The following is a 25990-nucleotide window of genomic DNA, read 5'->3' on the forward strand; positions in this document are numbered from 1 at the left end:
TTAGATTGCAACAATGTTGAATTTTTAATAAAATTGCTTACTAAAATATTTCTTACCTATCACTATTTTTATAGGTATAAATACTATAGCATAAAAAGTAATTTTTATATTTAACTTGATTTAATTAACGGATTGAAATACCTCTTAAATCTTATTTACTATTCTGCTTAATATGTTATCTAAGAAATAAAACTAAAAACTAGCCTTTATAATTAGGCCAAGTAAAGTAGATAGTTTCATTTTCTACATAGCTGATTAACCATAAGACTTAAAAGGTTGTTTCTGATCTTTATAAGAGTTTTATTTGATTAATTGCTTATTTTTACAGCTAAATAGGTTTTATTTTAAAACTACAATTTTTAACTAGACTTTTTTTACTGTAAGTAGCATACTATTCTATGTTTAAAATAGTTATTTGCATATTCTTATATTAAAACTAACAGAGTTGTAAATATAAAATTATAAACTTTAATTTAGTTTAACAACTTTGTAACTTTATTTTTCATAAAAACAATTAGCCAGTTTTACGATATAAAGTTTTATTTTAAATAAACATATGATTTATTATTGTAACAGCTTATATAATATATAAATCAAGTAAGTGTAGTAAAATACAAAAAAAAAATAAACGACTAAACTTAATACTAATTTCAATAAGATTTGCTACTAAAAAAATAATCAAAATGTTGTTGATCATATTATTAAAACACTAAATAAAAAATCTCAATTCATTTATATTTAAATGATTAAAAAAGAAAACTAGAAAAAAAACAGAAAATTAACTAGAGTTAAATAATTTTTATTTTTAAACTCCTACTTAAAAAAACTTAAGTAAGTAATTAATTATAGAATGTAGTTAATGTAATGTAAAACATCAAAAAAAAACTTAAAAATCATTTAAGTGGATGTTGGTATTAAAAGGTTTCATAACAAAAAATAAAATTCAAGTCAAAATTCAAAGTGTCGATAGCCTAACTGAAATGTCCTTTTTCTTAAGAAATATAATAAATCGTATAAATCAAGTAATTTGATAATCAACAGTTTTCTTCCAAACATGATTCCGAAAAAAAATCTTATAGATATTATCTAACTTCAAGCAACTCATCTTCAATATAAAATTAATAGGTCTCGAATTTTATGTTATTGTTTTCATTTGTAAGTACATTTATAAACAGTTGCTTTTTTATCTCCTGAACCAGTTGCTATGTATTTATCATCTTTTGAAATATCACAACACAACACTGATGAGCTTTCTTTTAACTGGTACAAAATAGAATAAATAACTACTTAAAGTGATATAATTAATCAATTTTTTTTTATTACAGTGAAATATAAAAGAATAATTTTAATAGTTTCTAAATTAATTACAAAATAAATTAAAAAACATACTTGTGATTAAGGTTCTTTAAGAGAAAATAAATAAAACAAACTAATTTGCAATTTATTATAACCATACAAAACAATGAAAATAATTAAAATGAGCTTTAATTTTTTTGCGACACATTTAATGTAACTTTTCATTTATTTACTGACAAAGTTCATGAAGTAGTTTTAAAAAAAACATTTGTTTATTAATAAAATTAAATAATAAATACAAATAAACGTACATTGAAAATATTTGCACCATAAGGACTTTTCCAACCATTAATCGTATTATCTTTTCCAGTTGATATAAACCAATCATTAAAATGTGAATATTTAAGTGAAAGTACGCAATTTTCATGATATTTTATTTGATACTTTTCATTATTATCTTCATTGTACACCTCTATACTGCTGTTTTCCATACTATAAATGATAATTAATATGTATATGTTTTTTTTTTTTAAATTTAAAGTAATTCAAGTTTAGAAATAATGAAAAAATTATAAAATATTAGTTCAAAGTAGTTTATATGAAGTTTTACATTATGTATGAAAAATATGTAACAAATAAAAGACCATGAAATATGTCAGTTGAAGGCTATTTAGAAAATAAAGACAACATTACAACTTTCAAAACTATATTTAAACAAAAGTCTAGTAAAACTTTGTTGTAAAGTATTTTGTTTGTAAAAATTTAGTACCCAACTGTAATTAAAACTAAATTGATTTAATAATTAAAAAAAGTTCGTTTTAGCACAGAACCATAATTCTCTATCTACATTAGTTTTAATTTAACTTTTTAAAAAGTTAAAGTATAAAAGTTGTATTATTCTACTTAAATGGTTCCAGTTACTAATAAAAGTTTGAAACAAAAATTGCAAAAGTGACTAAAAACTGTTATTGAAAAATTTTTGTTAAAATGCATCCTAACACTTTACTCGGTAATAAACAAAATCAAACTAGGTTTTTTCGAAAACCTTTAAAAAAAGAGATGAGAAGAATAAAAACATATGTGACTTTTAAATAGCTTTAAAGTTTATAGATAGAAGTCACGCGCGAAAAATCTACATGCAAGTTTTTAGTCACAATGCAGTGTAGAAACAAATATAAAATATATTTAAAATTATTACTAGTTTCTTTAGTCTAATTAAGATTCTTTTCAAGTAAACAAAATCTTTTTTTTTTCAAACAGCTATAAACTATTTTTTTGAACTTAAATTAAACAGTATTGAAAGCTTTTGTTATGGAAATATTTGTTTTTTTCATAGTTAAATTTAAATATATAACATCATTTTTCCTATTGTGAATAATGTAAAACTTAAGAAAAAAATAGTTTATGTATTTTAATATAATAAAGAAAGTATGTTTTAAATCAAAAAATATTGAGTTTTTTGTTACAAGTTAGCTGTAAAACATAAATCTTCAAAAAGAACTTGAAGTAAAGTTTCAATTTGCATTAAACGAGTTACAAATGTTTAAAAATGCTATTTATCAATGCTGTAAAACATAAATAACAAGGTAGTTAAACAGTAATGATAGATTATAATTATACTTATTATAAAAAAGTCAATAGTGTATTGTTACTAGTTCGTAATTTAAGAGTTATTAATAAAAGTAAAAAATTGCATAAAATCAAATTACTTAAAAGTTTGTAAAGATTTAAAAAAAAAAAAAAACGTTTTTATTTGAAAAAATTCAAACTTTTTGAAAAAAAATTGAGTTTTTAATAATGTACTAACATACTAAATTCTTGAAAACGTAATTAAAACGGGAACGGGTCAGAAAAGCACGGGTGACACTTTAGCACAGATTGAAACTTTAGCACAGAGTTAAAACTAAAACAAAAGTAAATTTAAAAACTTTATTAACTTGTTTTGTTATTTAGTTTTAGATATATAATAAAAAATAAACTTCATCGCAAGATCAACAACAACGACGGCATCTGAGACAATCCTACGACCGGTTTCGTCCTAGTTAGGACTCATCAGGCAGGAATAGTCGCGAGAAACCGCTGTTGTGATCTAGTCGTAGGATTATCTCGGATGCTGTTGTTGTTGATCTTGCGGTGAAGTTCATTGTTTATTATTGATGGCATAAAACATCTCAACTTTGTTTAAGTTGGCCAAAATAAATAATTAGTTTAAGAGGAAAATATTTTCATACTTTTACTTAAAATTTTTCGACAAAAAAGTATTTTAATAAAGCTAGCAATAAATACAAGCTCTAGGACTGTTAAAAGTTTTTTAAATGCTTTAAATTGTTTTAATTAGGCTAAACTCTAAGCGTAAAGTTTAAAAAAATTTGAGATATACAATTATTAAAAACTTTCTTATTTCATTTTAACCCCATAGTAAAAACTGTATTTATAATTTTTTTAAGACAGTATTTTTAGAAGTGTTAGAACTAATTTTCACAATTATTTGTTTGTTAAGTTAATAATTCTAGATAATAAAACATTATTTAAAAACAACTTTTTAAAATATTTGTAATAATTATGTGCAAAAATGTCACACCGTGCTAAAGTCAAGCCGTAAAAACGTGTCACTCCTTTCTAAAGTGACGCCGTGCTAAAGTAACACTTTGTGCTAAAGTGTCACTTTGTGCTAAAAAAATGCCGTGCTAAAGTGTCACCCCGTGCTAAAGTGACGCTGTGCTTTTCTGTTACCTACTCAATTAAAACATATGAAATCAAACCATAAAATACCTAACTTTATATTACATCAAGTAGTTTTGCAAATAATAAAAGTACACAAGTAATTTTTAAAAGCAACAAAACTTGTTTTATTTTATTTAACACATAATAACTATCGAAATTAAACAATCAAAACAATTTAACCAACTAAAACGAACAAACTTACCCAACAGCAACCCAGTTATTTTTAGGTGAATACCCCAATGAGAAAACCTGACTATTTAAATTGATGATGGAAGTTTGTTTGTTTTGACGAATATCCCAACATCTGACAGTGTTGTCCAATCCACCAGTGAATAATTTCATTTCACAAATGTCAATACAAGATGCTCCGTCTGTATGTCCTATGAATTGCCTGTTTGGAATACTTTTAATTAGATAAGTTTAATCAGTTTTTGTTTTTTTGAAACTGTTGGGCTAATAACAATAAAAATTTAATGTTTAAAAGTATTACTTAACAAAAAAAATTGTTGGTTTAAATAAGTTTTATAACACATAAAATATCCGTTGGGTACTAAATAGAAACTACATATCTGCTTTACAGCACATTAAAAAAAAACTAACTTTATTAATTTGTGATTATGAATGTCCCACATATTAATGTTACCATCTGAACAACAACTGAAACATATTTTGGAATCCTGAGAAACTGCCAGAGCGTAACAAGCCGCTGAAGGTGATTCCAAATTTGCCTGAAGTTTTAGAATATGCTTCGTAAACTTATTAAATTTTACTTTTTAACATTTATCTTTTATTTCCTCACTACATAATATATAATGTTCAAAAAATACTATCATACTTTTAGTTTAGGTGATCCCCCACAGTTGAGATCCCACACAGATATCAAAGACGATTCACCGCCAATTAAAAGGGATTTTCCCTCATTTATAACTTTGCAGCTTCTTATATAACTTTCGTCATCAAGACAATTAATATGCGTCACTGGTTTTGATATTTCATTGATAGATTCTTGTAGTGAAATATCCCATATCTGTGTAGAAAAAAACCTTAAGTATAAATCTAAATAATTAATGTTTTGATATTGCATTGCTAGAACTTAAACGAAAATAGCAAATAACAAAGTTCTTTATAAAAATTAGCGTTCAATTAAATGAAGAGCAAAATTATTGTTTCTAAGTTCACTTTTATTTATGTGAAAATTTTTTTATAAACATAACTCATCCAAATAACAAAATCAAAAAAAAATATTGTAATTGCAAACAATATCATTCTTTTATCAAAAATGTACAGTTAAAACATTTCAGTTTGAACATAACTTACTTTTTTTCCGGGTAAAAACATATGTTTGTGGTACATTAACCGCAGAAAATAGTAATTACTGTAGATAATCAGTAATTACCGAGACAAGCATTATAATTGATTAATAATGTATAGGCAAGGTTAGTTAATATGACAGGCGAATTATATGGCTGTTAAATAATTTTAATTGATAACCGAAAACATAAATTGCTTGTTTTTTATTTTTTTATTGTGTAGTTTAAATTAAGTTAATACAAGGTTTTGTTTAAACTAGTATTAAATGATTCTTTTGCTTACTTAGGTCACTATTAAAGTTACATGATAGTTTAATGTCAATATTTAAGCTATAGATAACTAAAACAACTAAAAAGAATAAAAAAACATTTTGAAATAAAATAAAAAAACATAAAAAATCAAAATGTACTATATTATTTAGATACTATCACCATTAGATAAATTTAGTTGTAGTGATTAAGATTTTGAAAAAAGATCTCAATAAGAAATTTCAAACAAAATATAGTTTTAACAGGTTCCAGATAAGTTGAAAGTATTGTTTTGGTTGAATCATTTCAGCATAATTTGGTATTGATAATTAAGCACAGTAGTTTAATGTGTTTGAGCTGCTGTCAAATAAATAATTTAAAAAGGCAAGTCAGCATACAAAGAAACATCTGGCCGTAGTAATGTATATACTACTAAATCTAATTTTAGTAGAAAGGCATGCCAGTAATATAATTGATTAATTATTAATTAAGATTAAATAAAGTTTTGTTATTACAAGCACTAAATCTTATAACAACTAACTGCTACAATTAGCTAACATTTTATTATATAGTGTTTAGGGTTAACCATAACATTTAATGTTTATTTATTTTATTTATTGTAGTTCATTAATCATACATAAAGTGGTTGATAATTTTTTTTTAATATTAAGACATATTATTTTAATTTATTTAGCTAAAAATATAAAATTCTACGGCTACACTTGAAGCAAACAAATATAAGAAAACCGTGAATTTTAGTTAAACATTAGTTAAAAGATTAAGGTCTAGGCTCATAACAAATACCAAATACTTATGTAATTCATTAAGAAATTGTAAATTATAAGATTACAAGTTTTACAAGATATAAGAGTTACAAATTTTCACATCGTGTGAAGCTAATTACTTACTTAACAAGTAGTTAGCTTATTAAAATACTTAGGTTGCTTATAACTATACATTTGATCGATTAAAACCTAACTACGGTGAAAACAAGTGAATTTATTTGTTTATAAACACTCTGTTGATTCTAATTATTACAGATAACTTATGTAATTACGTTTTATCGACGAAAACAAAACAATATTAAATTGTCTCAACAGTAGGTAGTTGGGACCCAACAGTAAAAAGTAGAACAGTTTTTTCAACTTACTTTAACGCAACCTTTACCACCAGTGTACACTAGATGTCTCTGTTGTTCATTTGAACCAATAGCAACAGCGCAAACAACTTGGTCATGCTTGAGTGAACACAACTCGTTTACTCTTTCAGGCATTTCATTCATATAATTCGATGGAATTCTCACTCGTTGAGGCGTTATAGAGTTTAATGATGAATAATGGTAACTAGAAGGTTGTGATCTGAGAAAACACTTAAATACTCTTAATATTTCTTAAAAAAGTAATGATAATTTTTATAAGTATTTTAAAATACAATAAAGGATTTATTAGCTTAGCAATTCCATGATTTAAGTCAGTAAAGTAAATAATGTTTATTTGTTATAAGAAACAGCTGGTCAATTTTTCAGGTTTAAAGTATAAGATAACAGTTAAAACAAAACATCAATTAGATAAAAAATAAAAAGTCAAAAAGGTTATTTAATTATATACCTCATATTAGGCATTAAATCATGATGTACAGTTGCTGACTGATTTTTATTCGAAGGTGGAGACGAATAATCGTAAGGGTTACGTAATTGTGACGTCATACTATGATCAACTTGTGACATCATTACAGTAGAAGTAGGTAATTGTGACGTAATAGCAGATTGTGACATTATTTTAGTTTTAGGAGAATATTCTCCTTTACAAATTTGAATTGGTTGTGGTCTTTGAACAACTGGTCTAGTACTAGCTGTTTCTAAAAAAAACTAATTGATAGACTTTCAATTTAAATACTTTGAATTTCTAGGTACTAACCGAGTCACTTAAATATTAAGTCTTACCAAATAATAAAAAAGTAAAACTACTTAGATATTTAGCAGTAGTAGCAGCAGTATTTTGTGAGTAATTAATTAAATTTGTTTCCTTAATCGGGATAAGCACATTTTCTACTCAATATTTTCATATTAAGATTTATATGTTAAGCTTTTTTATATAAACCTGCAGTTTTTTCTAATTTATTAATTGGAGATTCCGCAAACTTTTTGTTATCTTGTAAGTAACCGTTATTATTGATACCTCCATTACTAGGTTCTGTTTTTACCCTGTTGAAAACATATTGATATGACTAATCAATTTGTACTCATTTGAATAAAATTGACAATTTTTACAACTAACCTAAGTGTGCTGACAACATTAACAGAATTATTCAGATTAGAACTTGTTGTCACAATTCCATTGTTTACATGATGACCGTTTGCATGTTGGTACTGTTTAAATAATTGTTCGTAAAACAAAAAGACATATGAAACATTGTTTAGACTACTTCTTATTAGTTTTTCTTGAATGTAAAATCTCTTTAAATCTAATGTTTTTAGTTTTATTATAAATAGTAAGATAATACTGTTCTATCTAACTTGTACATTAGTTTTTAAAGTTTCCAAAACCGATTGTTTTTACTTAGATTAAAATTATTTTATTATTATAAAAAGCTAATATAAAGACACAATGTTTGTAGAATTAATAATTGACAGAAAAAAATGTTGTTATGCACAGATTAAGTAAAAGCTTTAAAAGCACAAGTACTTTAAGAGCTAAAAGAACTTTCATTATGTTTTCAATATATTGAATAACTCAATGTATATTAAACATTTTAGTTTAAAAATGTATAAACAAAACAATAAAGTAAACCAAAAAGAAAAATATTAAAAAAGTATAAAATTTATTGAAACCTTTATAAAACCTAGTAAACAAGATGTACTTTCTAATAAATAATATGTTTTCAATTCGTAATGCATTTGCCGTGAAACTATAAAAAACTATCATTAATTTACTCTTTATACATAAACCAGTACAATAGAAGAAGCCATTAAAGAAGCTAACAATTCAAAATTTATTTCATTCTTGAATCAAAGGCTAAAAAACATTATACATTGTAGCAAGTCTATTTTACTATTCTTATGGCTTTCTAACCAAAACTACAATGTATTTTAAGTAATTTTAAACTTTAAAACATCTTTTAAACTCGTATATCTTTATTTGAAATGTCATTTTAATGGTTTTTAAAGTAAAAAATAATAACTTATAAACTTCATATAATATTTTTTACTTTTCTATCTCAACTTGTCTACATGACAATTTTTTAAACGTAAACACAAAAAAAGTTGTTTAACTGTTCGTGATCGATTTTATGCGGTTCTTTTATGTCAACATATGGTTGTGACGTCATAATTACTGAAAGCGGGATGATGAAAGAAAAATTACACGGAGAAAATTGTTATTGTAAAGCTTGTGAGTAATCTTTTCACACTTACTATTTGTTTTTTTTTTTTTTTCAAACTCTGATCAAAAAATACTTAAAAAAAATTAAAATCTTGATTGTTTTACTAAAAAGTTTTCTACTGTGTTAAATTATAAACAATGTTAAATCATTTTATAAAACACAGTATAAATTAGTAATCTTATTTTTTAACATAAATTTTTTGAAGCATTAACTTAAAGCTCATTATCATAAGTGTTAAACTTTTGTTTTTATACTTTTTGCTTTAGTTGAAATAAAAGTTCTGTAGCATTTGTACCAACTTAGTTTAAAATATATCTAAAATTTTAAAAATTGGGCTGTGAAAACTAGTAAATTAGTACATGTTTACTTTAAATATGATATAATAAAACATAAATAATATTTTAGTACAAAAACATTTGTAAAAAATGTAAAAAGAAATTTTAAGAAATTCTTTCAACCTTTAATATAATAAATAATTAAAGTACATAAATGTACATAACATTGGTTTAATTATTTATAATACTATACATAACATACTTCATTAGAATTTAGTTTCCTTTTTCTGCCATTTAATATTTGATTATGATGATGACTACTGTGATTTCCATTTAATTGTTTTATAGCATTTGTAAGTAATTCTTGATTTCTGCTCCCATTTTTTAGTGTTCCATTCTATAGAAAAAAAAAGATTTGTATTGTTTTATACTAAAAAAAAAGAACTTAAAATCTACCTTAAAATGCAAACATTATAGTTGAATTCAGACTAAAAATTTAATTTTAGTAAGAAAAACTTCTAATAATATGCATCTAACTTTTAAAAAAGTGTCAAATATACATTTGTTTGACTAAAAAATTTAAACATAAGTAACTCATTTTCAAAACAAAAGTTTGTTAATTAATTTCGTTTAGCGCATCTTCAGAATAATATTGCTAAAATTATTAATATTATAGTGTAATTTTAGTTATATACAATGAATTTAAAAAATCTAGCTAAAAATAGTTACGTCATAAATTGTAAAAGTCTATTTAAAAAGTTTAAATTAGAACTGAGTTGTACTAAGCTAATTCAACGTAATTTATAAGTCAAATTTGCTAAAACACAAACCTTTAAAATAGTAGAAGCTTTTTACCTGAAACGAAATTAAATAAAAAGCACATTACAAAATACGACAAAAACGACAACAGTAACAGTACCAAAATCACGCTACTTATAAATTATTTAGTTGTTAAAATCTTTTTGTTTGCAACTTTTCGGCTCGCGAGTTCTAATAAACAACAATTTTAGAACTGAGAGATGGTAGATGTTTCTAGCTCGGGACAGAATTTAAAACCTCCTATCGCAATAGTTCTTGACACAAACAGGGTTGTTGAGGAGGTGCTGATGAATAGAGGACTGTTCACCTTTAGGCTTCACGTCGTCGTTAAAAATAAACCTTTTTAGCTTTTTCGTGACATGCTGCTCTCGCTTGACGTGGAAACGTTGTGATGTTCGACCTACGTAGTCATTTCCGCAAAAAAATTTAAATATGTGTACTACATAACTCGGGACATGGGTAGGTGTGACATCTTTCACAATCCTTTATGTGGGCGGTTGTTGTTGTACACAACACGTAGCGAAACGCTGTAAAAGATGGATTTTATAGCTAATGAAGCCTGCTTAGCCAGTCTTATTGAGTTTTCACTCCGCCTTTCTTACATGGGTGAAAACTCAATAAGATAAGCTAAGCAAGCTTTATTAGCATTAAAAAATATACAAAAAGGATTATATATTTCTAAAATTTTAAAATTGAGTGAGTACATAAAGTTTTTTTGCACATATCACAAATTTTTAAAACTAATTTAGCTAGTATTCTGACATAATGAATTAAAATATAAGTTTGTCCTAAGCTTCAGTACAGTATCTAGGTTTATTTCCTTTAAAAAATTACATTCAATTTTTTTTTCACTCTTTTTATATTAGACTGAATATTTTTCTTTCTTGTGCGTCCTGTTTAAGTGGCTCAGGTTTCGATGCCTGAATCCAACATTGCACAATGAACAATATAATAGTACGATAAGAGATATCAAATGATTAATAAATGTAGTTTGCACATGCAACTTTGATAAACAGATATTGGTTGGTTTCAAAACTTAAAAGTACCATAGTAAGTGATGTTAAAAAATAGAAGCAGTAAAATAACTGTTGCCTGTTCTAAACTTTTAATTAAAATAAAAAAAAGTTTAGTACTAACAACCATATAACTTTCTAGAAATCTAAAACAACAAAAAAAAAGCTTTAAAAAATATATCAAAAATTAAAAATAATATCAGTTATTGTATAAAAACTTCTTATAGTGTTATTTGAAAAACTTGAAAGAGTTTCAAGTAACAGCAATTGAAAAAAGTTGGTTGATGAAACTAGATGTTATCAGAAAAACTGCAAAATGACAGCAGACATTAAACCGTTTTACGCAAAACCACAAGAACAAAATTGTTGCTATTTCTAAGAAAGTGTCAAATACTTGACGTTTTTTTTTTTTTGAAAGCAAACTTTGAACTATTGTGCATATATTTTCTAATGATTTATGTCTTTACGAATTTGTAAACCAAAAGTATATTTCAATTTCAAAGCTATATTACTTAGTGAAATTAAAACAAAAATTATTTCTGTTGGCCTATTTTATTAATTTTGTATAAAAAGCATCAGAAATTTTTTTTATTAAATTCATGTGTAAAAAAAAGCTAAAAGAAAACTTAAAACAACTAAAAAGAATTAAAAATACATTTGAAAATTTTAACAGCAACGTCGCTAAAACTTGAAAAAGTTTCAAGAAGCAACTATTTAAAAACGATTGTTCAAGAAATAACATGTTATCGGTAAAAACCACAAAAAAAGAGTGACATCAAATCGTCTTATGCAAAAGCTCAAAAAAATTCGACATCATGGAAGTCTAATATGTATTTTAGAGAAAGATCACAGTAAAACATTCTTGAGTAAAATTACTGTGAACTATCTCATTAATTTTTTATACGTGCTTTATTTTTGTTACAAACCAATTATCAGCACCTTTTTTTAATAAGAATTGATATTGTGCTAAGGATGAGGTCAACTATTGAATTCTACTGTAAAATAAAATCACTTTTAATAAATATGTTTTATCTTATTCAGAACGATTTTAGACTGATCTCAATTATATATTTTAGACCTGTTAAACAAATTTTAAAAACGCCTGTATGATTACATCTAGAGTTAAATTTTATTTTTAAAATCTTTAGTATCATTCTACAGTATTGTACTTCAATTTATAATCATTTAATTATTACTGTTTTACTTTGATATTTTAAACTTTTATAATAAAAGACAGTTTGTTTTTCATCTTTTTTAATAAAAGTTTTGCGCATTTTGTTCGTTCTAAAAACGTTTGATAAATTTGTTTTACATTTCTGTAATAACTATCATTTTTCTTAAAAATAAAGTAAATATATTATCAACAGAAAAAAATATTTAACTTTTTTTTTGACAACAGCTAAGTTGTATTTATGATTTTTAATTTATACATTATAAAAACTTAATTCTAAAAATTACGGTAGTTTATTTTGATAAAGTATAACTTTAAAAAATACTATCACATAAACAGACTAATACTGTTGTATACATCTATATAAAAGTGTAGTATTTAACGCACAAAATTGCAAATTAAATAGTTAGAAATATAAATTTTTGTCTTATCCGTTGTATATAAATGTTACGGAAAAGTTTTTGAATTCATAATTAGAAGCAACAAAATAAATAGTTTATTGATATATACTTGAATATTTCATTAAACTAAGTTTTGCGTGGACTGGACTAAGAATTAATTATTTTTTGAATAACTATTAAATTTTTCATTTGCAAAAACGCAATTCATTTAAGCAATGCAGTAGATTTAGTAAAAAGAAATCAAGTTCAAATACACTTAAGTAGTTCACAGGAGTTTGTTTACATTTTACCATGCCAAATTTAGCATGTACTTTCCAAATTGTAAATAACAAATTTCGGTATGTGAATGTTAAACCACAAAATTCCAGGGAAAATTGGCAACACATTTTTAAACCCTAATTTTATAAGAACACGAAAACAGTTTTTATAACATAATTATTTTTACATTTTTCTACTTGGTAGCAAACTTTTATATACAATGTTTATTTTATTTCAGCTTCAACTTTAATTTGATAGGTATTAAAATAAACTATATTAGTAGTAAAAACTTCAAAATAACATCCTAGCAAACCAAAATATAGGTTTTTACATTTAACAAATTACTTTGAAAATACACGTTCAATTTGCTTCAAACGTAAAAAAAATACAAAATGATATATACAACATTCACCGACTTTAAATTAAAAGCTCTAGAATTGAAAAGAAATAACGAACTTGTGTTTGATTTTGGTGATTTTCAAGTTTTTTGTGTACTGGCTGAAATGAACCATTTTGACCTAAGAAATAATTAAAGTCTTGTATGTAGTATTTTAACGTTACATTACAAGTAAAGTAGAAATATCTAGTTTAATTTAGTTTGTTTAAAAAATAAATAATTCTAATTGTCACACAGTGTTCATTGTATATTTTGCAAATAAAATAAACATCAATTTTAAAACAAACTTACTATTTTGACTAATTAACTTAAAAAACTTACCTTGTTGATTATTTGATGCTAATTCTTTCTTTATTGGTTGATAACCATTAGTTTGTAATTGAGGAATTTTGGGTTGAGGTAAAGCTTGTATCTGTGAACGAACATGACTACTTGGTAGTTGATTAGGGTTACCTAGCAACTGAGGATTACCTAGCATTTGAGAACTATTTATCAAATGTTGTGGATTACGAAGTAACTGCTGATGTTGTGACAAAGCAAGTTGGAGAGATTGTTGTGCTGAAGCTAAGTTTGGAATTCCTAAACTCTGAGGAAGTCCAGCTAAATTTTGTTGAAGATTTGGAATTCGGGGAACTCCTTGTAGTTGATGTTGTAAACTTGCTTGTTGGCCCTAAAGTTTATTATACTTTTAACTTAGTATGTTTATTAATGTAAAATAGATAAATAATCAGGCAAGTTACTGAATGATTTGATTTATAAAACTTTAACCGTATTCTTTATAAACCTAAATTATTTTCAACATTAACTAGAAATAAGAATTACTTAAACATTAATGGTTTAAAAATGGATTAACCAAAGTTAACTTACAGCTAATAGCTGAGTAACATCAAAGTTTTTAGCTTGTTCCAGAGCAATAGTAGCATGATGTTGTTGCTGTTAAATTATTTTTTACAAAGTATAATGAATACTATACACATTTTATTTTTTTTTTGGTAATTTAGTTATATATTAGTTTAAGATAGTATTATATACATTTGTTTTTCAATTTATGTTGACAAAAAAAATGTTTTAAAAATAGTTTCAGACAATATTTGTAATAAACGGAACTTTTTAAAATTTCAAACTGATCAAGTTACTGTTATATTTATTGAATTAAAAACAAATAAAAAGAATGTCAAATAATACTATAAAAATAATAAATAATAGTGAGTAAAAATTAAATTTTGAAAGTTGGAGCAGTATAAAATAATTTACTTTTAATCTTATAACCAGTTATTGCGTTTTATACTAAAAACTTTCAACTTCAAACAAGTAATAAACAAAAAAAAGTTATAAAAACTTGTATTCATCCAACTCAAATCAACTATTAATGTTGTTAAAAGAAATGTTGATATAAAAAATAAACTACGAGTTGGTGTTTAAAAACATTATTTCTAAATTGACCACAAACAAGCTTTAAATTATTAATTTAAATTAGATATAAATTTCACACCAACAAGTTTTTCGATAAATTGATTTTTAGGGCTTCGCACTAGACACAGTTTGTTGTTTTTAATTTAATACTGAATCATTAAATTACCATATGAACATTTTATCAAAAAGTATATCTAAAACAGTCAAACTTGTCAGTTAAGTAAAATATTTTTCTAAAGCAAAACGATGAAATTAAAGTACTTACCTCAGGGGGTAGAAAAGGTAGAAATCTATAAATTATTTCAATCATTCTTTTTATCATTTCACTCTGTTAGATAAAAAAATGATTGTGATTAGATTGTACACAGTTTTATTATTTTACGATTATAACTTCAAGTTTTTTCCATCATTGCTATAACAATTATTTTAATAACTTACATTTTTATGGACTTCAAGGTTCAGACCATATGACATTTCGTAAAACTGCAAAATATAGTTTATAAAATTAGTTTAATTATTCAATGTTACTTAAAATTTACTATAGCTATTTTATATAAAAACAAAAAACACTGGAAACTCTAATTTTCGCACCATGACATATTGCTTTTGAACTTCAGTTTTATCTGCTACAAGTTTTTCATATTCATTTTTCAATCTAACAAAAACAATTCATATCATAAAAAATCATAAAAACTTATTTTTTATGTTTATAAGGTAAATTTCATTTTAGAATGTCTTTATAAATTTTTAATTTTTTATCAGTCTTAGTATAATGTACTTAACAATATTGTACTTAATAGAGTAATAAAAAACAATTGTTTTAGAGTTTTACTAACGAATGTGATTGGTTATGAAGATTTGTAATTTCTAATTTTATTTTATCACAGTATTCAGAAACATTATTTTCATTTATAATCGGTTTACTAGGAGGGATGGAACTCTGTTTGAAATTTCTTATTTTAAATATAGTTCTAAAAGTGGGTACTGTATTCAAAAATTTTTTCAAACAGTTACTTTTTCAGTTTTGAAACAGTTAATTATGTATAACAAAGTAATATTTGTTTAAAATATTTTATTGTATAAACTAAATTTTATAATTACAAAGTTTAAGTGATACATTTTAATGTTTTTAGTACTTGATTAAATAGTAGAGATATATTTGTAACAAATTAAAATATAACAAATATCTAAAACGAAAGTATTCTTTTTAGAACTAGAAATACTTTGATAATAAAATATCACAAATATAAACTCACATTAGACCTGTTTGTTGGTGGAAACATTCTGTAACTGTTTTATAATGTAAACTATATCTAAAAAATAAATCGATTTAATATATAACATAACTAAATTAAAAACAACTATTTTCAATTAGTTGTGTGATTTCCACCAAAGTAAGCATATCTTAACCAGAATAGGTGAAAATATCAATAAATAATTTCATTTTTTATTTTTTTTAATGCTTCAAAGAGCCAACAGCTAGATGCTGACTTCAAAATATATTTCTTTTAATTAAACATAGCTAACGATATTTGTTCAATAGCCAGGAAGATTTGAAGTATACTTGTGTGCACACTCAACATAATACTGAATAAACATGTGTGCACACTTAATGGTGTACTCAACAAGTTTTGTCCGGTATTTCACTGAAAACTTAAATAGCTTTGTACATACTTATACATGTGCTTAGAAGTTTTGCTTTGTGATAAATTATTGGTTTTTTGCAATTTTATTTTAACTATGATATTTTTTAGAGGCCTTAACTAAAAGAATTATTGCTATAAAAAATTAATTTATTTTTGTAACAATTTTTTTTCTAATAACTACCTAAAATGTTTTATTTTAGTACTAATAACTATGAAAATCAAAGAGTTTAAAAACAAATGGTTTTTAAAATACAGAATTGTTTGTAAAACACAATGCAGGTAAAATTTGAAATAAAAGTTAGAACAAGTAAAGAACCTTACACACAAATAATAACAACTCCTTTAAAAAAAACAATAACGCAACAAAGAACAAACTATACAAAACAAATTGAACAATATGACGCTTTTATAATACTTACGTAAAAATTCAAACTGTAGTAATTTAAAAGAAAAAGAAAAATTTTAGATCTAGTTTTAACCATAGTAAATGTCAATTTACAACTTTGTTTTAGCAGAAATAATTTTCGTTATGTTTAAATACATTATAAATAGTTAGAAAGAGTACTTTTAAAGTTTTAAAAACAAGTTAAATAGTTCTAAAAATGGTTTATAAAAAATTCTGAAAATAAACAGGACAATAAATAAAAATGAAATAAGTTGAACAAGTTTAACTAAGTGCGTATATTCTTTTAATTGAACAAACACAACAAGTCTTTATAAATTTTTATCTTGGGCTAACTTATAAGTAAAAGTAAGTAGATAGATAAAAATGTTTTTAATTTGAGGTAAAAAAAAATTACTTTTTAACTAGTAGAGGTTATTTAAAAAAGCTATATCAAAATAAGTCACTCATCATATACTTTATCACACTGATGTATATCAAGTTAAGCTGGAAACTTAATATTTTATGAAAACAATTTAACTTAAAGATGAGAAAAATTTTGACAACTTCTAAGTTATTTTAAATGAAGCAGAACAGCTTAACAATCAGTTAAAAAAACAACAGTTTGATAAAAATCTAAGGGGCGACAAATCTTAAAAACCAAAACAACAAAATCGTGGCTGCTATCCAGTTTCATTATTACGTCAAAACAGTCTGAAATCGATTAATCAGAAGCAGGGGAAATTCAGCTTTTTTTTTTGTTGGTTGGCGGTTTTCATTTAAATTAATTTTTAGTCGAAACAGCCAAATTTTTAACATAAAAAACTCAAAAGAAATATATTGATACAGTTTTTTGTTTCAAAAAAGAAAAATTTAAAAAGTTTAAAGATCAGCGAAACACATACATACTTAACTAAAATAAAAACAGATTGACACAGCTTTTACTATCTATTCTTTTTAAACACAACAGAATAAAAAAATACTTGTAAATGTAAATTAAAAGACATTTAAATTAGGTTTAGTTATTTAGTTTTTTATTTGAAATGAAATATAACAAGGTTTTATACATGTTTAGTTTAACAAGATTTGCAGATGTTATGTTATGGTTAAACATATACCAACACTTAAAACTAATGTGTTTTTAATACATTTACTACCAAAACTTTCATAAACGTAAAAGAAAATCGTTCAAATATTTACACAAAAACAAATTTTCACAGCCTCCTATGATGTCATAACCATATGTTTACTCTCTGTGAATTTTTTTATATGAACTGAATGTTATAAAGCATGATTCAAAATAATTATGTAGTCTAGGCTTCTTTTTGTTGCTAATCTAGAGAGACTAGATCTTTAAATTATTGAACTTTCGAAGACTAAAAAAACAATTAAAGTAAGAAAGTTGGTTTAGAATAGAACTTATTAGTTTAATCACTATCTAAGAAAAAAAAATTTACAAGTATAGTTTATTCAATATTGTAAAACATGTTAGAAATTTAGTTTAATTCCTTTCTGATTTTTAGTAAGTTTAGCTTAAATATAACAATAAACAAAATTTAAAATTCTAAGTTTCTTTTTTTTTAAACTCAATCTTTAGTTAACTGTCAAAACTAATAATTAATTGAGCTAATGATATCCAAAACAAAAAATAAAAACACTATTGCTAGCAAAAATATAAAAAAAAAATTCTAGACAAAATTTCAAAAAAATACCATCACGCATAGCAAATTCCTTCTGAAATCAACCAACCGAAATAATTTGACAGAAGCAAGTAGTTAAAATGAGAGAGCAGAACAGTAAAAAAGTTTTTGTTAAAAATTGATCTTTATAGTCACCAAGTGTTGAAATATTAGTAATTCTTTTATTTCTATATAAGTATGCGGCTTAAAAGATTATTGTTTGATATTTCCGATTTGTATCGATCTAGGTTGACATGTAGATGAACTTTGTACACTACTTGAACATTTTAATCTTAAGATGATTGGTAATCAATTTTATCATAACGAATTTAGATTTTTTAAGTTTATAAAATTTTAACTTTTAAAGGTTTAACAGTTTTTTTAACACTACCAAACTATTAAAAGTTTAATTAACTTGATAACATTTTTACTTAACTCTTTAATATGAGTTATTTAAAACTTTGGTGTATTTTTATTTTTGAAAAATTCAAAGGTTAAACGTTGAAATACTACATTTTTTATATTCTGTCAAGTAATTAAGTCACATCGGTCTGTAATCGATAAATGAGCAGTAGGGAAACAAAAACTGTAGTAGCAGAAGGGTTTAGAATTCTGCTGTTCTTAATTGGTTTGGTTTTTGTAGTAAAAACAGTCAGAAGTTTTTCTGCTTGCATGTTTAAACATCAAATTGAAATTCAAAAATCACACAAATACTAAAGTATCAGTATGGACTACTGAGTCTATACGTTTAATGTAATCTACAAAAAAAAATCTTAAGAAAAATGTTTGTATTAATTGTTAATAAGTATCATATAGAAACAATTTAACTTTAGACAATAATAATTTGGCAACCTTGAATTCACTGTTAAGAAGAAAAAAAAAGATTAGTTTAAACAACATCAAAGCTAATTTAAAAATAAAATTGTTAACTCATTTAAATAAGGCGAGAAACACCTTGAAATCTTTCCAAATGACACGACGTGGTTAACTTGAATTTTCATTATTACGTAACAACAGTCTGTATTCGATAAATCAGCAGTAGGAAAACAATAATGCGGAATTTTAAAAAAGTTAAGTGAATGTATTTTATTTGCTAAATTCTTTATTTCGCGTAAAACAACAAATAAGATTTTTTGATTTGTCCTAAATATTTTAAAAGTTTAATAATTTTTAAATCAAAACAATAAAAACTTTCAGTTTGATTTTTTTACAAACGATATAAAACTTTGGAAACAATACAAAGTTATTTAAAATGATAAATTATAAATTTATAGAAAATTCTAAGATACATCAAATATAAAATAACATTTAATGTAGATGTTGAACTTAACTTAAAGTATTATACAGATATACATATAAATTATATATCAACTTATATAAGAAACTTATTACATCTAAAATACACGTAGTATTTTTATTGATATTTTTATACTATTAAGTCCATTAACAAAAAAAGTTAAGTTGCTAAAATGCTAGTATATGCTTAATATATAATTATATTAAATCTAGTAATCTGTTCTTAACTATTTTTGCTGAAATACTGAAACAAAACTTCAAATTAATTTTCTCTTATACAAACTAGATAAAAAAAAAACCTTTAAACGTAAATAACCTTTTAAACTATATCATTGCTTATGCAAAATCACAAATAAAAAAAATAATAAACAAGCAATTTTGTATTATTAAAATGATCTTTTTAGTATGAAGCTTTTATAAACTCCATAATTATCTAATTTAAATCAGTTTTTTAAACTGTTTGCATTAAAATTTAATGTTAATAAAAGCACTTTTTTAAATGCAATAAAAGAACACTGTCAATAAAAAAAATTAAAATTGAATAAATTTGATAAATACTGCAAAAAACAGCAATAAACTTAAACCAAAACGAAATAAAAGCAAACTACAATTTGAAACAGTTCTAAAAGCAACTAAGCGAAGTAATTTTCCCACAAGTAAGTTTTTAAAATGAGAGAAACATGTAGAATGAAAGACTTCCGTCATTAATTGCTCTTTATCACCACCAAGTGACAAATAAGCACGTGTCTGCTGAAACATGCAAAAGATTAAAAATTAGATAAAATTTTAATTAACGCGAATTAGATAAAAATTAACTATTTAACAACTATTGATCTACCCTACTTGAACTTTATAAAATGTTTAAAGAGTAAAACTGATAGACATCATAAAAAAAAAACTTTGAATAATTTTGCCAATCGTAAGTCGCATTATCACACTTATGTCAAATTCGAAACTTAATGTATTTTACAAACAGTTCAGCTTGAATCTATCTTGATGATATGGCAACCTTGAATTCACTCCGAGTGAGGCGGAAACAGATTAAGATAATTTAAAACAACAACGCAAATGGTTTAAATTAGGCGAGAAACAACTTAAAAGTCTGCCAAACAGCACTACGCGGTTATCTTATTATTACGTCACAACAGTCTGCAATCGATAACTCAGTGGGAGGGAAGGTACTATCGGAAACTTTAATGCTTTTAGTTTCATATATCTGTTCTAGATAGTTAAAATGTGTGACGTTTATCGATATTAAACTCATAAGTATTGATCATATCTTTGTTAACTAACACAGTAATACATTTGTTTCATTTGATTTAATCAAACTCTAGCTGACAAGGTGGAAAGGTTTTTTTCATTGGTAAAAAATTATGCTTTAAAAAACTAATTATAAATACAAGAAGAAATTATCAAACATACTCTAAACTATTTCAAGTCAAATTTCAAGCCTAATCTTTTACGCAAATAACTTAAATAGGAAGCAGATAAGTAAAATTGACACAAGTAAATTAATGCTAAATGAGGTGAAAACTGATTAAATGTCAGCTATAACAACAAAAGGCGTCTAGATTCGAAGTCAATTTTACGTCACAAAGACTACAATTGATAATTTAACGGTAAGCAAGATAAAAAAAAAATTATTAAGATTTTTAAAACTTTTATGGTAGATAAGGTAAAAGAAAAAGTATGTGTTTCTTAAGTTTTTTATTAGTTTTCTTACTGACTTTGTTTTGCAATCAGAACAGCGAAGATTATTTTCTCAATTGTTACAGTTTAAAATTTTTTTGAAAAGAGTCAATATAAAACATTGAAATCAATAAACTTTACTAGAAAATTAAGAACAAAATATTACAACAACACAAAACATTGTTTTTTATTGAAATGAATAAAAGTTTAAAATTTTTGTTGTAGGTGTAATCAAAACTAGAAATGAAGAACTTTTTTTTCATCTAAAAAATTGTAAGTACGTAAAGATAGAAATACATCTACCAGCTAAAGGAATAATATTAAAAACTGTCAATTATTAAGTCGCATTGTTACATTTATGTCAAACTCAAAACTTAATTTTTTATACAAACACTTCAAACTTATATCTATCTCGATGATATGGCAACCTTGAATTCACTAAAAGTTTGGCGGAAACAGATTAAATTCAGTTGAAACACAAATGGTTTAAATGAGGCGAGAAACAACTTGGAAGTCTGCCAAACAGCACTTCGCGGTTATCTTATTATTACGTCACAACAGTCTGTAATCGATAACTCAGTGGGAGGGAAGGTAAAATCGGAAACTTTAATGCTTTTAAATCTTATTGACTTATTGACGCTTAATTAGTTGTCGAAGTAGCTAAGTTATTAATTAAGTTAAACGATTTTTTTTCTTTTTTTCTTTTTGGCTCAAAATGTTAAATAGGTTCGCTGAACATGTATAAAAAAATAAGTAAATATTAGAACAAGATTTGAATTAGCTAACATTTTTAACAGCCGTTTATATTGTTATAATAAAAATTAAATGCCTAAAACTTATACTTCAAAAAATAAACATATTTACTACCTGTTTGTTTTCTAATGTATGCTTTAAAACTTTACATAAACCTCTAATCGTTAAATTAAACGATCTTGGCTAACATTGTCTTATGTTTAAATACATAGTATCTTTTCACACAACCATGTCAAACCAAAAACAAATATGCAAGATAGTCTTTCAAATATTTGCACAACAGGCATATTTAATCTTAAACTTTAGTATCCTTCTAAGTGGTCAGTACTAGATGTTTACACAAAAAACACTTTCAACTATAGAAGATATTTCACCTCTTTTTACGTATTAACCAAATATTAATAAGTAAAAAAATTTAATGTGCAAACTTCACTTTTATGATTTCATAACTATACGCTTACTTTGAAGTTTTATGAACTTTATCAAATATAATAAGAAAAATACATGCAAAAATGAGTAACAAACTCTATTAAAATATGTCTCCGTTTTAATTAAATCCTTAAATAATTAACTTTTCAAAATCTTTAAAAAAATCTAATTAACTGTAATTTAAATCTTTAAATCAGTTTGGTGTTGTAAAAACTATCAATATTTAGTTTCGAAATAAAAATAGTAACTTTTACTTTATTAAAAAAAAGAGCTCTTCTAAAGCAACTTAGAACATTTAAGAAATACCAAAAAAAACTGTTGTTTACTTAAAAACGATTTTAAACAAATTAAAGAAAATAAAATACAATTAATTTCGTAATGTAATAATAACCAAATACTGTAATAGCAAAACATTAAGAAAAACTAACAAAACTACTTGCTTTGAATAAAAAAAACAATAAAAACTGTGAATAAAATATAATAAAGCAGCATAACGCATAAACATTTTGTTTTATAAAATCAACCAACCGAAATTACTTGACAGAAGCAAGCTGTTAAAATAAGAGAGAAAAACGGTTAAAGAAAATTAAGAAAAAAACTACTCCCTACTACAACCAAGTGTTCACTTTTACTAATTCTCCAATTTTTTACATGTGTGCGACATAGGAGATTAAAGTTTAAAATTTCCGATTTGCTAGTGATTGATCTAGGTTGACATAGAGATGAACTTTTTGCACTAATACTTATGTGTTGATTAAATGAAAGTCTCAATGTGTTTTCTAGAACTTTAAACCAGAATTAGACAGATTCAAATATTGCATTTAAAAGTTTATGATACATGTTAAACTTAACAAAAATGTTTTAAATTACGAATAATAAACAATAATTAATAATTAAAGATTTTTAATGATCTTAGATGTAATATATATTATTGTAATTTTTACTATTCATGTAAAACTAAACATAACTACAGTTGTATATTGTTGTGGTCTAGTTCTAATATTTAAATTATCAATCCATTGATTTAAAGATAATAATCAACGATAATAATAATTAAACATACACATTTTTACTACTCATAATAATAATGTTTATAATAACTTTCAAATCGTTAACATTTGTTTCTCTAGTTGAGGGTTAAAAAAAATCAAAAACTAGGTACATTAGAAAAAATTTTATTTAAACAAACAAAAAAAAAAAACCATATATTATAAAATTCTTAACTTAAGAAAAATATCACATTTAGGTTTGTTATCATTAAGCAACATACCAAGCTTAATCTTTTATGCAAACAACCTAAAAAATTAAACTTATTGATGAAAAATTTCAGTTAATTTCTAATGAGGCAAAAGGTAGCTTTTAAACTTCTGCCAAATAACAACAATGTGGTTAAATTTAAATTTCATTATTACTTCAGAACAGCCTATAATTAATCAGTCAATAATAGGGATGTCAGAATTTAGGGAGGTTATATAAATCTCTCTGTAGTTTAAAAATATTTTGTTTTGATAGTCAAAACCGTCTTAAAACTATTATTTTATTCCACTTAAAAAAAATTTAAACCAAATATCATATTTCAAAGGAAAGAAGTACTAAATAAGAAATATGAAAAAAATAGTATGTTTATTAATTTAGTTTTTGAATTAAAGATAATTTTTATACACTACTGTTCATTTTAAAAGTATAAATTTGTGTTTTACTGTTTATATATTCAAAAAATTTATGATTAAAGTATACAAAACTATCTAAACTTTAAGATTTTAAAAATAAAACACTAATTACTTAAGATATTTAATTTTGCAGCAAAAATCTTAACTATTAAATAGGCATTACTGCATTTTATAAATATATCATCATGTAGTCTTTTAAATTGTACATGTTCTCAGTGCTTTTGTTTAACAAATACCAAACTCAACGAACTTAAGAGCTGTTTAAATATTTACACAACAAACAGAGGTTAGTGTGAAAATTTTACAGACTCTTAAAACGTTTTAAACAAATATTTATTCATTGAGCAAGTATTTAAAGTACAAAATGTTTGTTTACATACTACCACTCCTTGAAAGAGTTTTTTTGTTGTATCATGTTACATACATTATCAACTACATAATGCAGAAACTTAGAGTTATATAAACATTAATGCTGATACAAACTTGTTTCTTACCATAATTTGACGCTTAGTTTGTAAATAAAAATAAAACTATTTTTTATGGAGGAATGACTAGCATACTAGTCTAAAAAACTCAAAAAGTGCTCTTATGCTAAATAGAATTGTTTATATCAACTAAAGTAGGTCAATTTAAAGTTTATATAAAATATAAACCTTTATAAAAACTTCAGTTTTATAATGAACAATGTGAATTATTTGAAGATGATGAAAACAAATTTTTATTATGAAAAAGTATAACCTGCTAAATACTTATTTTTACTCGATTTAAGAAAGCATATTTGAAACCTGATATAAATAGAACTTTAGAAAAAAAATTACACCGGTATTCAAAAAACATAAGCGATATGCTTGTGAAAGCTGTTCTAAAGGAACCGAGCGAAATAAATTATATAAAGTTCAGTTTTTAAATTAGAGAAAAAATTAAAAAAAGTTTCGCGTCATTCGTTGATTTCTATCACCACCAAGTGATGAAATTACACGTGTTAACTAAAATACGATAAAGCGCGCGATTTATTAGTTGTTAAATTAATACTTATTAATATTATTGCTACACATTTGATCTACTTGAACTTTACACAATGTAAAAGCAATGTAATGTTATAAAATTTTGTAAATTTTTTTGTTTGGCTGAGTTTAGTTTTAAATTTAAAGAAAAATTACCTTTCATTTTAGAAATTTTGTATTTAAATAATAAAAAACCATTATTAAATAGTAAACTAATTGTATATTCTTAATCAGTTCTAGTTTATCACAATTGCTTTCAATAAAAAACTACCGTTGAAAAACAACAGTCTTAATATCAAGACAGAGTTAATAATAACTTTATGTAGTTTTAGTTGTTCTATTCTCCATAGATGATGAAGTTCATCGTAGTCTGTAAGATAAAGAGAAACTAGTTAAATTGAAAGTCAAATTAACTCCTTTTTTTGTGAAACTTCTGTACATTATTAACATATTATACTACAACAAACACTTAACAACAGATTCATCAGATAACTATTGCCGTATATTAATAAAAATACCTTAAACTCCTACTAAACTTACACCTCGAAGTAAAAAGTTATTAACAAACCTTATTGCTCATTAACAGATAAACTTAGTTGTCAAACAAACACTAAACTACAAAAAAAAAAAAAAAAACAATCCCGAATGAACTTCAAATAATATAGCCAAAGACTTAACATTTTTGGATACAGTTTCTGTCAAAACACCAAAACTAACTTTGCCAAGATATTTGGC

General features: G+C 24.3%; 1 protein-coding gene across 1 annotated transcript; it reads right to left on the reverse strand.

Annotated features, from left to right (window-relative positions):
- Positions 1 to 1125: 1125 nt before the first annotated feature.
- Positions 1126 to 16022, reverse strand: LOC145841950 (transducin-like enhancer protein 3). Its single transcript, XM_082949262.1, has 18 exons — positions 15964 to 16022; positions 15544 to 15647; positions 15299 to 15362; positions 15146 to 15190; positions 14973 to 15035; positions 14162 to 14227; positions 13616 to 13964; positions 13354 to 13415; positions 9498 to 9632; positions 7856 to 7947; positions 7679 to 7782; positions 7187 to 7436; positions 6730 to 6937; positions 4856 to 5047; positions 4621 to 4748; positions 4223 to 4411; positions 1608 to 1788; positions 1126 to 1260 (listed from the first exon to the last, which is right to left on the reverse strand). Exons 1-18 carry the CDS (start codon positions 15988 to 15990, stop codon positions 1150 to 1152), a joined length of 2370 nt encoding a protein of 789 aa, XP_082805388.1. The 5' UTR covers positions 15991 to 16022; the 3' UTR covers positions 1126 to 1149.
- Positions 16023 to 25990: the final 9968 nt, after the last annotated feature.

Source organism: Thalia democratica, chromosome 8 (assembly GCF_965202585.1).
Source record: "Thalia democratica chromosome 8, ktThaDemo2.hap1.1, whole genome shotgun sequence".
NCBI classification, from domain to species: Eukaryota; Metazoa; Chordata; class Thaliacea; order Salpida; family Salpidae; genus Thalia; species Thalia democratica.

Coding starts and splice junctions, on each gene's coding strand:
- LOC145841950 (XM_082949262.1), bottom strand. CDS start 15,990: ATGTTTCCACCAACAAACAGGTCTAAT. Junction 13,416..13,615: donor AGCATCAAATAATCAACAAG/GTAAGTTTTTTA, acceptor ATTATTTCTTAG/GTCAAAATGGTTCATTTCAG. Junction 7,437..7,678: donor TAAATTAGAAAAAACTGCAG/GTTTATATAAAA, acceptor AGTTTTTTTTAG/AAACAGCTAGTACTAGACCA.